The sequence below is a fragment of the Pan troglodytes genome, chromosome 6, assembly GCF_028858775.2.
Source record: "Pan troglodytes isolate AG18354 chromosome 6, NHGRI_mPanTro3-v2.0_pri, whole genome shotgun sequence".
NCBI classification, from domain to species: domain Eukaryota; kingdom Metazoa; phylum Chordata; class Mammalia; order Primates; family Hominidae; genus Pan; species Pan troglodytes.
Genome location: NC_072404.2, coordinates 27,687,394 through 27,705,604, shown reverse-complemented (window position 1 = coordinate 27,705,604; position 18,211 = coordinate 27,687,394). Strand labels below are relative to the sequence as shown.

General features: G+C 40.4%; 1 protein-coding gene across 1 annotated transcript in view; it reads right to left on the bottom strand.

The window, feature by feature from the left end:
- DNAH11 (dynein axonemal heavy chain 11) overlaps window positions 1-18,211 on the bottom strand; it is a 363,428-nt gene that overhangs the window by 23,843 nt on the left and 321,374 nt on the right. Inside the window, exons 69-74 of the mRNA XM_063815260.1 lie at window positions 15,330-15,500; window positions 12,710-12,832; window positions 10,766-10,959; window positions 9,421-9,569; window positions 8,448-8,575; window positions 3,955-4,182 (exon numbers count right to left, since the gene is read on the bottom strand). Of these exons, the coding sequence (XP_063671330.1) occupies window positions 3,955-4,182; window positions 8,448-8,575; window positions 9,421-9,569; window positions 10,766-10,959; window positions 12,710-12,832; window positions 15,330-15,500 (993 nt within the window). The remainder of the gene's footprint in view (window positions 1-3,954; window positions 4,183-8,447; window positions 8,576-9,420; window positions 9,570-10,765; window positions 10,960-12,709; window positions 12,833-15,329; window positions 15,501-18,211) is intronic.

Genomic DNA, 18,211 nt, shown 5'->3' with positions numbered 1-18,211 from the left:
TAAAGCACTAGTATTAAACAAACTGTTCATTTTGAATACACATGCCAAAGTTTGGAGGTAAATTCTAAATTGAGGGGAAAGATTAAAAATATGGATTTAAAAATTAGCCAGGCATAGTGGCATACACCTGTAGTCCCAGCTACTCAGGAGGCTGAGGCAGGAGGATTACTTGAGCCCAGGAGTTCAAGGCTACAGTGAGCTATAAGTGTGCTGCTGCACCTCAGCCTGGGTGACAGAGCAAAAAAAAGAAAAAAAGGTTTAATTAGATTTGAAAAATACCCTAGCAGTACAGTTGACTTGTCTAAACCTCTTGGGTATTTTACTCCACTGTGAGGGACACCCAGGCAACAGGAACAACTGGTCCTCATTTACCTAACCCATATGGGTAACAAGAGAGATAGCATTCATCACTCTATCCATACGCAGGCTTTAACGAGATTGGACCACAGCAGCAACACAGAACACCCCAAATAATACAAGGAGATATGGGAAAGGACATCTGTGATGGAGACTGCTGATTGCCTTCCTTAAAATGTCTTCTTGCTAATTTTTAGCTGGGCTTATGGTTGCTTAAGATAAATTCACTTTTCCCAGCCTCTCTTGCAGCTAGGTAATGCAATGTGACTAAGTTTGACCAATGAGATGAAAGGAGAATTTCTGTTTGTTAATTTGTAGGAAGCACTTGCACAACAAAGCAAACACCGTCCTTTTCCTTTTGTCATCTTCTTTGTTTCTTCTTTCATCCTCCTGTCAGGAATGTGGATATGGGGGCTGCAACTCCTGCAGCCACCTGGGACCATGACAAGCCCATTCTAGAAATGGTGAACTATAAAGAGCCAGATTGATGACAATTTGTGGTAACACATGAGTTCTGAATGGACTATCTGTAAAACTCTCATGCGGCAGGACTACCTTTTGACCTTGTATAAGCCAATGTTATTTTATAAGAACTTCTTTCAAAAGTAGCCAACCCAACATTCTAACTGATAAAAGGGCAATGGGAACTTATTCACAGAGAGCCAGGGAGCACAGGCTAAATCCCTTGAATTATATAATCTGATTAAAAACTGCATTTTGTTTTCTAACATAATGACAGGTCAGCATTCATAAAAGACTCTAACATTTTAGATTTTCTGCGATTTTTTATTTTGTTGGTTGGCTCTAAGATAGGTTTGATGAGAATATTATTTAGTGAATCACTTTGGTTATCTTTGCTTTTGCTACTTAACATCAAGTTCAGTCTTAATATTTCAGAGGATCCTCTCCATTAAATAAGCAATATTCTTCCTTGGGCCAGGTGCGGTGGCTCACGCCTGTAATCCTAGCACTTTGGAGGCCGAGGCGGGCGGATCACAAGGTCAGGAGATCAAGACCATCCTGGCTAACACGGTGAAACCCCATCTCTACTAAAAAATACAAAAAATTAGCCGGGCATGGTGGCAGGCACCTGTAGTCCCAGCTACTCGGGAGGCTGAGGCAGGAGAATGGCGTGAACCTGGGAGGCGGAGCTTGCAGTGAGCCGAGATCGTACCAATGCACTTCAGCCTGGGCGATAGAGTGAGACTCCGTCTCAAAAAAAAAAGAAATATTCTTCCTTGAAGTTCCTAAAAGTCTTTCCAATAAAAGTAACCTTCAATTAATAAAAGTGGCTTTCCAGATAGCAGTCAAAAGAACTGACAGGTTCATGAAAAGACCAGAACAGGTGTTCTTAACTAGGTAATTCATGCATAGGCTTTGGGGGAATCTGTGAATCTTTACCATTATATGCAAAATATTTTTAACACTTATTATTACTTTTTGAGACAGTGTCTCGCTCTGTTGCCCAGGCTGAAGCACAGTGGTGTGATCATAGCTCACTGCAGCCTCGAACTCCTGGGCTCAAGTGAACCTCCTCTCAGCCTCCTAAAGTGCTGGGATTGTAGGCATGAGGCACTGTGTCTGGCCCAATGTGCAGTATATTTTCGAATGTGTATTTCCCTGGGGAGAGTGTCCATAGTTTTATGAGATTCTCGAAGTGATCTTTACCAAAAAAACAAAACAAACAAACGAACAAAAAAGCTGAAGGATAATTGGACTGAAGCATATTTGTTCATGAAATGTTCACTTTCATGAATAAAGATACTTATTTTAGGGGGCAGATAAGTCTTATTTAAATAAATCAAATTCCTCTTTGTATGTACTTTGGGAAATAGCTTGAAAATGTCATAAATAGCCAGAAATTATAAATTAAGGGATGATTAAAAAACATATATGTCTGTCATAGTGGATTAAATAAGGCATATTGCAGATATTTAATAGTTTCAAAAAGACTTTTTGAGTCCTACTATTTGCACAATCTTCTGTGTATATATAGGATACAAATTACTTAATTATTTAATGAAGTAATTAACTGCATTCTTCAACACTGTATTCTTAGGTAGTCAATTATCATAATTCCTTCATAATGTTGGTTTATGTATTGACCCAAAAGCTACTAGAAAAGAAGCTAAGGATGCTAACATGCTTCATAGGGAATGATATTTCTAAGAGGGGGCTGAATATTTATCACCAAATCATATGTATTTCCTCTTTAGGGTTCATTCTACTGTCCTAACAAGAATGCGATTTACCAAGGATTTCCAAAAAATTAGAGGAAGGAAGGAAGATTTCAGAGCAATAGCAAGAAAGGAAACTGAAAGACTTGACAATGATGTTGATAGGATAGTTTGGGTAAAAAGAGTAATGGTAATAAAGGTATCATATATACATCATATATATGTGTATATATATGTATATATACACATGTATATATGTATCAATTTATATATGTATTCGGCCAGGTGCAGTGGCTCACACCTATAATTCCAGCCAAGGTGGAATTGGGAGGCCAAGGTGAGCAGATCACCCGAGGTCAGGAGTTCGAGACCAGCCTGGCTAACATGATGAAACCCTGTCTCTACTAAAAATACAGAAGTTAGCTGGGCATGGTGGTGGGCGCCTGTAATCCCAGCTACCTGGGAGGCTGAGGCAGGAGAATCGCTTCAACCTGGGAGGCTGAGGTTGCAGTGAGCCAAGATCATGTCATTGCACTCCAACCTGGGCGACAAGAGCAAAACTCTGTCTCAAAAAAACCAAAAACAAACAAAAAACCATGTAAGTATTCATTTGTCTTATCTTGGAAAAACATGAAAATATAAATAAGGTGTCATAGATATAACCCAAAAAGAGGACTTTAAATCTACTCATATCAAACCAGGGCTAAAACACTACAGTGAAACTTTTACCATGTCATTACTGTCGCCATCATCAACAAGAATAACAATGGCTTCTTCTCTTTCTGCGGTCAGAGATACTAGTCTGCCACATTTGTTTTCAAGAAGCAAGTTCTGGCCAGGCGCGGTGGCTCATGTCTGTAATCCCAGCACTTTGGGAGGCCGAGGCAGGTGGATCACCTGAGGTCAGGAGTTCAAGACCAGTCTGGTCAACATGGTGAAACCCCATCTCTACTAAAAATACAAAAATTAGCCGGGCGTGGTGGTATGCAGCTGTAATCACGGCTACTCAGGAGGCTAAGGCAGGAGAATTGCTTGAACCCGGGAGGTGGAAGTTGCAGTGAGGCAAGATCATGCCACTGCACTCCAGCCTGGGCGACAAAGTGAGATTCCGTCTCAAAAAAAAAAAAAAAAAAAAAAGCAACCTCCTCAAGAAGTTACCTAGTTAGCTTTCCCTACACAGTAGCTGAAGTTTTCTTAATGTTAGGGTGAGACTTAAATATATTTACTGGTCATTAGAATAGGAAATGACAGGGGCAATTCTTTCAAGAGATTAAAACACGCCCACCCCTACCCCTCCACATGCGAACATTAAGAACTTGCTTCATCCCTCTCAATGACATGCCTGGGTTGATTCTGGGCCCCACAGTCTTGTGAGATGACTCTGACTTCATTGTCTGCCTAGCCTGCTTCGCTTTCTTACCTGATCAAAGTTGTAGAGGGCGGCATGCAAATTGGCCAGCATCCCTGTTGGGGGTTCATTAGTGATCTTAATGGAATTTTCCAGGAGTCCTTGAGGGATGATATGCTCATCTGGTGTAGGTGCAGACTCAGCACTCATGAAAACCCTGTAATCTCTGTGGCTTCCTTGGCTGAATCTTTCAAGGAGCTTCTCCAAGGTTCCTAGCCACTTGGCTACCAAATGAACATTCTGAAAGATAGTATGGTGCATAATTCCTGTGAAGGTGAGGCATATTACTTGAATTATAAGATTACATTTTCCTGTATATAATTGCACTGAAAACTCAGAGAACCATGATTCAAATTTTCCTTTATCAATACATCATAAAAATTTTCCTTTATCAATACATCAATACATCAAAAAAAAAAAAAAAAAGCCAAAAGGGAATTGAACCTTGAACATATTAAATGTTCCCAATCAACACAGACTGTCTTTGTAATCCAAAATCTCCACGCAATACACATATCTACTTCAAACACCCACGAGTTACTTCTGAGATGGAGTTGCCTAGTACTTTTCTTTGTTATGGTTCAAATACAATTACTGAGACATATTGGGGTTTGAGAAAATATGAAAACTAAAAGCCAGAAATGTGCCTGACACCCTCTTCATTGGTTTCTGATGGAAACCTCTTCTACTCAAACTCCTACTCATAAGCATATGAACTCAAAAGGATATAAGGGAAGCAAGGCTAGCTGAAAGTAAGCAATCATTCATTGTTAAGATGTTTTGTTTATTCCTAACAGATGATTTTCCTTAAATCCTAGGTCTGCTGAAAATCACACACAAAAAGTTAAATGCCACCACCGTTGTCATTCTTTGCTTTTCCATTTTATGATTCACAAATTTGCTCTTCCAATACCAAACACGCACAGGGTATAGCTTGGTAGTTGGTGCAGGGAGGGAGATATAAAGGCTGCACCTTACATGCTCTCTGGCTTTGGAGAAGTCCTTGATACAGTAATTGAAATGTCACACCCAGATATATATAATTATTTCCAACAAAGAAAAACATTTAAGATTATAACAGCTACAAAAATACAGAGAATGAAGGCAAACATGGAACAAAATAATAATGCAAGTATCCTGCTTTAAAATTTCTATTGCAAAAAGATCTAAGCCCACTCAGTCATTCACATTATTGGCTTTTATTCCCTTGGCAAATAATGAACACTGGTAGATGTGGTGGGCAGAATTATGCACCCCCAAATTCATATGGTGAAGTCTTAACCCCCAGCATCTCATAATGTGACTGTATTTGGAAATAGAGTCTTTAAGGAGATAATTAAAGCTAAATGTGGTCATTATGAAGGTTTTTTTTTTTTTTTTTTTGAGACAGAGTCTCGCTCTGTCACCCAGGCTGGAGTGCAGTGGCGCGATCTTGGCTCACTGCAAACTCCGTCTCCTGGGTTCACAATATTCTCCTGCCTCAGCCTCCCGAGTAGCTGGGACTACAGGCACCCACCACCACGCCCAGCTAATTTTTTTTGTATTTTTAGTAGAGACGGGGTTTCACTGTGTTAGCCAGGATGGTCTCGATCTCCTGACCTCATGATCTGCCCTCCTCGGCCTCCCAAAGTGCTGGGATTACAGGCGTGAGCCACCCCATCCAGCCAATGAAGGGTCTTAAACCAATATGACTGATGTCTTTATGAGAAGAAGGGATTAGGACCCAGAAACACGGAAGACAAATCACATGAAGACACAGAAAGTTGGCCATCTACTCTAGCAAAGTAATACAGTAGGTAAGGACTCTAAGTTCCCTCCTTTACATGCTTACTAACAGGTTATAAGGAAAGAGTATTTCTCATTCCTAATTGTGCAAATCATAAAAGAAAACAACAGAAACAATAATAAAACCTGCTTTGTAAACTCAATTATATCTTCATTCTCTGTCTTATGGGCTACAACAGTACCTTACTTGAAAAGTTTACTTGAATCAAATGTAAAAATATTCTAGGTAGTGACTTTGGAGTCACTGAAGGGGACAGAAAAACCTCTAAGCAAGCCATCGTGGAGCACAGGCACACTTTGGAATCTAGCTTGGCAGCTATTCTTGAGGGTACTGGCTTTGGGACTGGCTAGATTCTTATGCCTATTTTTCCAAGAACAGCAATGCTTGTGCAACACTTTTAGACAATCTATATGTCTTGGAAATGCATGAAAAATGGTCATTTTGCCCTTGAAAAATGGTTTTTAATATCTGTTATGTTAATTCACAAGCCTTCTGGTGTGCATGTGAGATAAAGATAGTTGCCAGCCCGCTACTTTTATAATAGTTTTCTCTGGAATTTGGGCTTTCGATTAACTACTATCTAAACACCTTTAGAGGGCTCTATCTAATCATAATAATTGATCACAATGGGGCTTAGGTAAGAACTAATTAACATGTACATACATATCATATACCCATGTTAATGTAATTTAATGTAAATTATGAACAGTATAACAAGTTTTCATTATGTTTGCCTTCTCTTTCTTCAAAGTCCTCCTTCTCTTTTTCCTGCTGATCAAATGGATACTAGCAACTTCTAGACACTGGGATGGCCCAAAGCCTGGTATAACCTCTCCTTACCAATTACTGTATGTGGGTACAGGGGTGGGGAGTGAAGAGGTTTAAACAGTTAAATTCTTGGTTACTGGCTTAGCTCTAAGAACAAAAATCAAAGGTCTGAAACAAATATCCGAAAGTAGATCCTTGACAAAATAAGATCTTTTATGTTAAAATTTACAACTTGCAATTTTAGGGGCAACAAATAGCTCAGCATAGATACAAAAGTAATGGAGGGTTTATTTTGAATACGTTCTTTTGAGGATGACTATAGCCCTCCTAGTGTTCTCTGCAGTCTGAGCCACTGGGAGCATGAGAATGCTCAAAGAGCTCTTTCCTTTCTGAGACAACCTTAAAATTTACCAAACTGTCTGAGCGTCAACTGTTTTCTCTGAAAAAGCCAACCCTCCTGTGTTTCTGAGCCTCAGAAGGGGATGCACTACACTGCCCTCAAGTCCCCTTACAAAGGTCTCTATTAAGGCCTCATCTAAGCAGTGGGTATTATCATCCCAGAAGATTACATTCCTGCAATCATAAGCCTGCTTGGACTCTGGAAGCTTCTTTATGAATCCAGTTGCATTTCAAGCAGAAATGCCAAAGGCACCGAGCCTGGATACTGGAGACGCTAAGGGAGGCCCATGCTGTATCTTGCATGAGGGTGGCTATTTTCAGGAATGTCACCTGCTGCTAAACAGACCTAGACTGAAGTACCAGCTCTGCCATCCAATCAGCCCTGTGGCCTTGAGGCTCTCCAGCCACTCGGATGCTCGCTTTTCTCATCTTTATATAGAGAATCACGACTCCTAACCTAGGAGTTTTGTTGTAATGATTCCAGATAAGGTAGCCTGTGAATTGCCTACTGACGAGAACCTTTGCATGACTCAGCTGAAAACTAAACAGCCATTCCTAGACCTGCTGAGACAGCTAGCAGGGCTTGCTGTGGATGAAGTCAGCACATTCCTCAGGTGCCCCCTAATGCTGGCCTGTGCTCCACTGGTTCTTGTAATACTCAGCCAAGGGGGGCATCCCAGAGGACACTGGGTGGGAGAACCAAAGGTCTGTATGATGTTTGCCTGAGAAGGGATAAAGGAGTTGTCTACTCAGATCCCTGTAATTTACAATCAAAGGGAATGTTACACACTAGGTAGGGGCAGAGTTGGACTTGTATGAGATAATGATTGATGCAGGAGCCAAGTATTGGGGAGGGTCCCCAGAGAATCTCTGACCTGCCTGTGCATTGGGAGAATGTGGTGAAGCCATAGGAAATTCGCACCATTTGCAGCGGGGAGGAGCCTGGCCTCTACAGCTCCTGGGCAGTGGCCTGGTATTCAATCTGTGAGGTTGGGGTGTGTTACCAGGATCCATCCCCTCTCACTTTGCTGAGAGTTTTTTTTTTTTCTTTTCGCTCAATAAATTCCATTCTCCCCACCCTTCAATGTGTCTGTGTTCCTAGTCCCTTCTGGTTGTGTGACAAGGACCCGATTTTAGCTGAGCTAAGGAGCAAAATTCTGCAAAAACAATATATATTAAAAAAGAGTTCTGTCGACTCTAACATCAACCCAGATACTATGATAACAGTGTTAGCAATCTAAACGAGCCTGCGTGTTCTCAGGCACTATTGAGTGTTCCAGATATCTCTAAGTGAGGGGAACAACGAAGTTCTTCCTAATAGTTTTAATTTTAGAGTACAATGGCTAGACAGTCTCTCAGAAGATGACAGCCATCGCTGTCCGCAGAGCCCCTCACCATCTTTGCAGGCATCATGAACACTGACAGAACTGCGTGGACTCTGCAAATCGCCATGCACAGCGGTGTTAAGGGAGCATTCTGTTGGGTGGGCCAGCTCTGCCCTGGCCCTCCTCTGTGTTTATGCCCAGTGTCTTCCCTGAACCTTAATACTCACTTGGAGGATGACCCAGTGTCCTCCTTTGGAAGCTTTCTCCAGTGCCACTTCTGCCACCGTCTCCTGACCTTGTCCTAAAGACACATTGTGGAATTTTCCAGAGTCAATTGTAAAGCCAAGTCTTTTGCCTGTGGGAGAATGGTGAGAGGAAATGTCTATGAAGGAGGGTGAGAGGAGCCTGGAATTCTGTGGTCTAATGCACATCTGTGGTCACCGAAGCCACATCTTCTGAGTGACTTTCCTGAAGAATCCCAAAGAAACTTCTGTTGTATCCACAAGCAGCATTTTGAGCTCTCCACAGCTGCCTCATTGCAAGCATTAGAAAAGCCTGTGGAAGCCAGTTCCTTTGGTTTTATGATAATAAAGCTTTTGACATTTTGATAGATGGCAGGCATTGTTATGGAGCTTTATAAACTCTTGCAGGAGTAGCAAAGCATTTCTCTCATAAAAAGGAGCAACATGTGGTAGATATCACATCATTTTTTTGAATGGATCTGTTCATTGGGTAAATGCACAAGCCTCTCACCTTGTGAGACTGCATTTAAATTGAGCACAGTCAGGTCACAGCTATATTAACCTGGTATTCTTGGTGCAGGCCGTGGGGAATGGTAATCCAGAACACAAAGGCGACAGTGCCTTGCGCAATCAAATACACTTGCTCTAATGACCATTATTTAGTCACAGGGGGAACAAGATTACATGAGCATGTGGAAAATTGCCCTCTGGCCCTCATATAGTCAAAAGGTGGAAAACAGTACAAAAGAAACTTGCATTATGCCAGCCACATGAATGTTCCATTTCAACATTTCTTCAGACTACAGTGTTATTAGCTTTACATTTTCCATACACCCAATCTTCAACAAATTAAAAAAAAAATAAACTAAGATCACTGTGAACTGAAAGGAAGGGCAGGGGTGGGGGTGAAAGGGAGGGAGGGAGAAGGGGCAGGCCAGCGAGCCTCCCGGCCACTCACCAAGAATCTCCAGGTCTTTAAGGGCATCTACCCCCGGAGACAGGATGAAGAATACGGGGGTGGCTGGGCTGCTTTCTTCGAATGCTTTAACTAAGTCCAATCTGGTCCTCTCCACATACTTCGCACCCAGTTTTTCCTCTACAAAATTTCTATAAAAAACAGGAATACAAAACACATGATCAGTGGTTTTGACCTTGAAAAAAGTCACCATTTGGATAAGCTTAAACCACACAGGCACACGACAGAAGTAACCAGGTTTATTACATGGGATGTCTTGTTAGAATAACAATATGAATCCAGCTAGATGTATGCGGTAGGTGTGTCAATGAAATCCTTCTCTTCCTTAGAAGCTCTGAAAATCAGAAGCCTACATTCCATTTTGGGGGGCTACTGAGACCCCCCTGAGTGCCATCAGCTGTCTGCTATGGCTTTGTATCCCCCAAATCCCCTGCCAGATTCCCCCATTACTTATTAACAGTTCATTAGATTTGCCACAGTGCAATTTTCCAGCCTGCTGGGCTTCTCATGAATATACAAATGCTTTTTGGGGTGTTTCTAACACAGGGAGGCTCAATTAAGCAAGGATTATTTTCCAGCAGCATCAGATTTAGCAGAAAGTAAGTACTACTAAGCAGAATTAACTTGTAAAGTAGAGTTCAGCAGAGGTTTCTGCAAAGGGAAAATTGGCTGAACTAGACAAAGCAAAGGAAAAAACCTGAGGCACATGAATATTACTGAAGAAACACAATAGGGAAGGAAGTTGAGAACTCTTTGGTTGGTGAATTCAAATTAGAATGAGACTTGTGTGAATTAAGCAGCACATTACCATTTAGAAGCCAAGAGGGCAAAGAAAAAGGACACTTAAACCAAGATGTAGACAAGGGTTTCTGCTTTGAAACTGTACTGGTTGTAAAGTTATAGGGACTATGAGTGACTCCATGAAAGGAATGCATTTTTGTTTGACATGCAAAATCTTCAGAACCAAAATGCCATCACTGAAAGAAAACGATGGAAATTACACTTGGAAAATGCATGAATGCATGTTCCTGGCCTCTGAACTCTGCTGACACCCATTTCTCTTCCAGGAATATTTCCATCAGTCCCCTGTCTCCCCTACTGATTTCAGAATTAAGCTTTTTTGGGAACAATGTGCTGAGTCTGCCTAGCACATGGTTTAGTGTTTAGCAAATTTTAACAGTAGCAGTGATTATAATATCAAAATCTCAGCAGAATCACTCCCCATCAAAATGGATGGTAAATACTTCCACCAGATCCTCCTAACTCTTCAGACTACATTTCCTCTATGTTAACTAATACATGTTTCCAAAAATGCTGACCACCCCACCTGAGAGCATACGTCATTCTGTCAGGGCGCATTGCTCTCAGAAGAATCAGCTTCTGTATTAAAGTTTTCTTCTTCCATTCTTGAGGTAATTTTTCTTTTTCTGGACACTCGGATTCTACCCACTTCCTCCACTGCTTGGCAGATCCTTCCACATCTCGGTCTATGCCTCGAAATTCTTCCATGACGGCAATTGCCTGTAATATGATAGGGAAACAAGTAGGAATGGTGTGAACGATACTTTATAGTTTGAGAAGAAGACTTGTGAATGTATCTAATCTTATGTAAAAAAACTGTGCTGGACAGTGTTCACTCTCCTCTTCAGATTTCCATTTTTTTTTTTTTTTTTTGCTCTGCTGAGAGGGTAAGCTCAAAGGACACTTGAGCTAAGTTCCCTGGTTCCCTGACCTAGTTGGGTTTGGCCAACAGAAAGCAATGGCAGGAGCCTGGAAGACTGGAGAAGAGAGAGGTGGGGGTACTTCTGTCAGAGGCGTTTGAACCAGCGCAACTCCATCTTGAATAGGAGCTGGGTAAATTGAGGCTGAGACTTGCTGGGTTGCATTCCTAGGAGGTTAAGGCATTCTAAGTCACACGATGAGATAGGAAGTTGGCACAAGATACAGGTCATAAAGATAAAACAGCTTGCAGTAAGGAAGCTGGCTAAAACCCAACAAAACCAAGATGGTGATGAGGGTGACCTCTGGTTGTCCTCACTGCTACACTGCACCAGTGCCATAACAGTTTACAAATGCCATGGTAATGTCAGGAAGTTACCCTATAAAGTCTAAAAAGGGGAGATATGAATAATCCACCCCTTGTTTAGCATATCAACAAGAAATAACCATAAAAATGGGCAACCAGCAGCCCTCAGGGCTACTCTCCCTTTGGAGTAGCCATTCTTTATTCCTTTATTAATACACTTGCTTTCACTTTACGGACTCACGCTGAATTCTTTCTTGCATGAGATCCAAGAACCTCTCTTGGGGTCTGGATCAGGACCCCTTTCTGGAAACATTTCTACCCCAGCTCTTTCTCGTGGGAATGTGGTTTGGCAGGGACTATGTTTCTCTGCCACAGGCCACAGATCCTCTACAGTTGGCTCTCTCCCATAACTTCATTTCTTATGAAGTTCCAGTAACTGTCCTTTTCCTCTTTTTTCCTTCCCCATCCCCTGGTTGATTTCCTAATCCTTCTTGCCCATACTATGAAAATAGACTCTTGGTTAAACTTTCTTCATCACCCTTTTGAATGTGCCATCTGTTTCCTGTTAAGACCCTGACTGATACACATTTGAACTTGAATTTTGAATTCTAAAGTTACAATCTAATTACAAATACTACTTTAAAAAGTTGAACATATATAAAAATAAGAGGTAACAGTTATTTCCAATGCACAGAAATGTTTCCTTCTTAGAAAAAAGAGTAGGGCAAAGCTTAGCATATGTTGAACATCATTAAGATACTCCAGATCCTGGAAGAATTAACTTCTAACAATAGGGCCTTTGACAGAAAAATGCAATGAGGATTGATAATTGAGGTTTAAGACAACTGTCACTTTTTTCTCTAAAATATTCTGTTTTTCTTAAACATTTTACAATGAGAATAAACGACTCTATTGTGGTGTAATTTAAAGAACTATTTAGAAAAATGGCGAAACGATTTAAAAAGAAAACAAAGTAGATTTAAGGAAAATTTTTAAAATATTCATTTGTATCACTTGGCTTTTATCAAAGGTCATACATAAGCCAAAAGCTCCTTTACATCTAAATGAGAAATTAACCAATTGAATAATACAAAGATTAATAACATCACATTATATAGTGCATTTCTACAACTGAAATGGTGCTTAATACATCACCTGTATTCTTTAATGTTTACATTTCAACACTGGAGAGAGCTAATATTTTAAATAAGATCCAGAAATTGAGAAACTGTATTCCTAACATACCTTGATAGCACTCCATGACTGAGAAGTTAGGAAGTCAACGGGACTCAGATGAGTGTGTTCAACTGTGAATCGAAGCAGGAAATCCAATTCAAGGGGGTCTATCTCTTTCTTTCTCCACAAAATCTTGAGAGTAGACAAAATTGAAAAGGATTATTAGGTTTACATGAAAATCGTCACACAGGAAGTAGTCACACATTTAACAGACATGACTGACTAGGCAGAACCATACCTGCTGGGAACTCCACTTGACATCTGTTCTACTGTTGAAATAGGGAATCTTAGATTATGTCAATGATCTCAAAACCATGATCAGAAATCTAACAGGAAATAATTATGAAGGCTGATTTATTCCAATCCTAACACCTATCACTATTAGCAACATATTTAAAATATGCATTCGTATTGTTTTATTATTAGATCAAACTTGTCTTAACAGTTACACAAAATGAGAAAGCCTCCAGTGACAACAGATTAAATTACTAAACAGAAGGTAGAGCCAGTATTATTAGTTAATTCTGGTATAGTAGTTATTCAATAAACTACAAGGTACATGAAGGATTTTTTAATATGTAAGATTATATTGAGAAGAATGAGAAAACCTTTTATAGGTATAACTAAACACATTGTGAAGTGGAATAAACTTTAGACATTCTGGTCACAGAACTGATAAAAAATCCAAAGTATATTTTGGAGAGTACAAATGAAGTATTCCTAATTTCCATATAAAAACCATAACACCCCACAAAGCTAAACAGGTAAAATTTTTGAGCTTTATATTATCTTAAAATTCCAGATATTTTCAAAAGGTGTTATGAGTGATAACATGCATTAAAATATTTTATTAGATATTATTTTTTCTTGAGTTTATTTCAACAAACAAGTAATTATCCATATAGTTATGAAACTTTGATTTATACAGATTGTCAGGACTTGAGATTATGAGATAGCTATGGCTTCCAAGGGGAAGTTTTAAATAGATGTTCATGTCATGTATTATCATCCTTGGTCTTTTTCTATTAATGAGCAGTACATACAAAACAAGTATTTCATGAATGTAATCCCAGCACTTTCGGAGGCAGAGGCAGGCAGATCATGAGGTCAAGAGATCAAGACCATCCCGGCCAACATGGTGAAACCCCATCTCTACTACAAATACAAAAATTAGCTGGGTGTGGTGGTGCACGCCTGTAGTCCCAGCTACTCGGGAGGCTGAGGCAGAAGAATCGCTTGAACCTGGGAGGCAAAGGGTGCAGTAAGCTGAGATAGCACCACTGCACCCCAGCCTGGCGACACAGCGAGACTCCGTCTCAAAACAAACAAAAAAACAAGTATTTCATTGTGTAATGCCTTGCTCCTGTTTATTACATACATAGTTCATCATTAGCTGCAGATGTGTATAAAGTGCCTTCTTTGGCACACACAGAATAGGTAAGACATAGACCTTTCCTTCACATTTGCATAGAAAAAGACGTAAAGCAAAATGGCTGATAAAAGGACAAAATCTGCTTATTTTATCTAGGAATGTGGTCTGCAAGGGTTTCTTTTTTCTTATCACGAACCTTTTTTTTTTTTTTTTTGAGACGGAGTCTCGCTCTGTTGCCCAGGCTGGAGTGCAGTGGCGCGATCTCAGCTCACTGCAAGCTCTGCCTCCCGGGTTCGTGCCATTCTCCTGCCTCAGCTTCCCAAGTAGCTGGGACTACTGGCGCCTGCTACCACGCCTGGCTAATTTTCTGTATTTTTAGTAGAGCCGGGGTTTCACCGTGTTAGCCAGGATGGTCTCAATCTCCTGACCTGGTGATCCACCCACCTCAGCCTCCCAAAGTGCTGGGATTACAGGCGTGAACCACCGCGCCCGGCCATGAACGCTTTTATTTAAACAAAGTCTTTCATAGAAATTCATGTGAAAAAGGAAGCAGGTTTCACTGAAGGTGTGGGTAAGAAACCTGGAGCTCTCTTTACCTAGTCACTGCTGTCATTTTCTTAATTTTAATTGACAAATAATAATTATATATATTTAAGTGGTACAGTGTGATGCTTCGATACATGTTTATATTGTAGAATGGTTAAATTAAGCTAATTCATATATCCATCACCTCACATACTTATCTTCTTTGTGATGAGATTTAAAATCTACTCCTTTAGCAATTTAAAAATATACATTATTAATTACACACAATGAAAAAAAGGAAAATTCAGTCATTTTTGACAACATGGACGAACCCAGTCGCTGTTTTGTAGGAGCCCAGCTCCACTCGGATCTGGACTCATAACCCTGATCTCAAAGAACCTTCCTGGTAGTGCCTGGAAGTTTTTCTACAGGACCCGAGAAGGTGAGAAGAATGTCTCATGAATATTTTTCAGGGTGACCGCTGTGGTAGGAGCATAATGTGTATACCCACCCCACCGGCCCCACTCCCCAAACCAAAGCACTGGGACCTAGGAGAAGGCTGTCACATGCCCAAGTTCCCTGTGGGAAGCAAATTCCCCTCATGCCACCAAGGGCTTCCAAAAAAAAAAAAAAGTCTATTATATTTTGCTTCAGCAGAAATAAAATATATAATAAACAGAGGCATCTGCCTTTGGTTCTGGGGATCCTTTTTCAAGTAATTGATCTCCTTACCTGAAAAGCCATCTGGGACAGGAAGGTGAGCTTGTCCTTCTCAAACAGCGCCTGGCTGGTGTAGAGGAAGACAGCGTAGGTGATGCTCTCCATCAGGACAGAGATGCGTCCCTGCATGTCTTCCACCTGGTCGGCCTGCTCGATCGCTCTGTGGAACAGCACGTTAAAAGCCTGGGAAATTTAATGTGACCATTAACACGTGACAATTGGTGCCTGGATGTCTAGCTAGCCCCAGATACACAGGGCAACAGCTGAAGGTTTATCTATAGGGAGTGAGAATGAGGCAAAATTTTCAGGAGGATTATAGTTTCTGGCACATGGTACATGCTCATTAAATGTTTGCTGTCATTACTGTTATTATGAATATGATTCCATGAAATCCATTCAATCTCCTTCCAAGCAATTGAATTGCATCATTTTCTCTCCTTCTGCCCATGTACTTAAAATAATATTTTAATATTTGATTGTGGTAGGATACACGTAACATAAAAGTTACCATCTTAACAATTTTAAGTGTACATACATTCAGTTCAGTAGTGTTAAGTATAGTCACATTCTTGTGTAACCACAAGAAATGTGGAATTTTTTTCTCATGAACATAAATTATACTGTTTAATGCAGATACAAGGCCATACGTTTTTGGGGGAGTAGGTTTTACTTGCAGTACAGATTCTCTTCACGTAAGATTACAAAAATACAACACAATATGATGAGCCCAATTTAAAAATTACATGCGGCAGTCCATACTAACACACACAGCTCCCAAAGAGGAACAAGAAAAGCTAAATCCAGTGTCACTAGGATGCCAGAGCTTTTTCATGTTGCAAAACTGAAGCTCTGCACCCATTAAACAACTGTATATTCTCCCTTCCCCGCAGCCCTGGCAACCACCTTTATTCTACTTTCTGTTTCTATGAGTTTGGCTATTATAGGTACCTCACTGATGTGGTTTGGCTGTGTCCCCACCCAAATTTCATCTTGAATTATAGCTCCCATAATCCCCATGTGTTGTGGGAGGCACCTGGTGGAAGATAACTGAATCATGGGGGCAGTTTCTCCCATACTGTTCTGGTGGTAGTGAATAAGTCTCATGAGATCTGATGGTTTTACGAGGGGAAATCTCTTTCACTTGGCTCTCATTCTATCTTGCCTGCTGCCATGTAAGAAGTGCCTTTCGCCTTCCACCATGTTTGTGAGGCCTCCCCAGCCACGTGGAACTGTGACTCCATTAAACCTCTTTTTCTTTATAAATCACCCAGTCTCTTGGGTGTGAAAACAGACTAATACACTCCTATAAGCAGAGTCACAGTCTTACTGTGACTGGCTCATTTGAATTAGGATAATATCAAGGTTCATCCATGTTGTAGCATGTATGAGAAATTTGTTCATTTTTAAGGCAAAAGAATATTCAACTGCATGGATATACAACATTTGATTAATCTGTTCATCCACTGATGGACATCTGGGTTGCTTCCACCTTTTGGCTATTGTAAATAATGCTACTATGAATTTGGGTATTTGGATATCTCCTAGAGACATTCTTTTGATTCTTTTGAATAAATAGCTAGAAGTGGAATTGCTTGATCATATGGTAATTCTATTTGTAATTTTTCTGAGGAATTGCTACACTGTTTTCCATAGTGGCTGTACCATTTTGCACCCCCACCAAAAGATTCCAATTTCTCCACGTCATTACCAACACTTGTTATCTTTTTTTTGATAGTAGCCATTCTAATGGGTGTGAGGTGATATCTCATTGTGGTTTTGAGTTGCATCTCCCTAAAAATTGGTAATGTTGAGTATTTTTTCATACGTTTGTTGCCTCTTTTGTTTGAGACAAACTTTCATTCTGTCATCCAGCCTGGAGTGCAGTGGAGTGATCGTGGCTCACTGCAGCCTCAACCTCCCGGTCCTAAGCAATCCTCCCACCTCAGCCTCTTGGGTAGCTGAGACCACAGGCATGTGTCATCACACTTGGCTAATTTTTGAATTTTTTTGTAGAGACAGGGTTTCTCTGTGTTGCCCAGGCTTGTTGATCATTTTTATAACATCTTTGGAGAAATGTCCACTTATGTCCTTATTTTAAAATCTGGTTATTTGCTGTGTTTTGTTGTCATTGTTCCCATGTACTTTTGGGATGCCCTTTGGTCACCTCTTCTTCCTTTAAAGATCACTCTTGATATTTATTACTCTCATTCATGCCTTGGTGATAATGGCGTTGTATGAATTGCTATATCTCTCTATATAAATATAAATTTGAAAAATATATCTATATATATAAATAGCCATCAATATAAAAATATCTATTTATTTTTGGATGATAGGGACCAGAGACCACAGATTAATTCACCTTGAAGTATGTATATTTGAGTGAAAGTAAAATCCTACAATGACAGATATATACAGTAAACATTGGTAAGAAGGCATTAACAAAGTATAGCTTGAATATGTCTTATCTGAAATGCTTGGGGCCAGAAGTGTTTCAGATTTTGGATTTTTTCAGATGTTTGAATATTTGCAAATACACTATGAGATGTCTTGGGGATGGAACCAAAGTTTAAACACAAAAGCATTTATAGGTTGGGCTTGTGGCTCATGCCTGTAATCCCAGCACTTTGGGAGGCTGAGGCAGGTGGATCACCTGAGTTCAGGAGTTTGAGACCAGCCTGGTCAACATGGTGAAACCCCATCTCTACCAAAAATACAAAATTTAGCCAGGCATGGTGGTGGGTGCCTGTAGTCCCAGTTACTTGAGGGGCTGGGACAGGAGAATCGCTTCAACCTGGGAGGTGGAGGTTGCAGTGAGCCGAGATTGCACCACTACATTCCAGTCTGGGTGACAGAGTGAGACTCCATCTCAAAAACAAAACAAAATGAAAAAA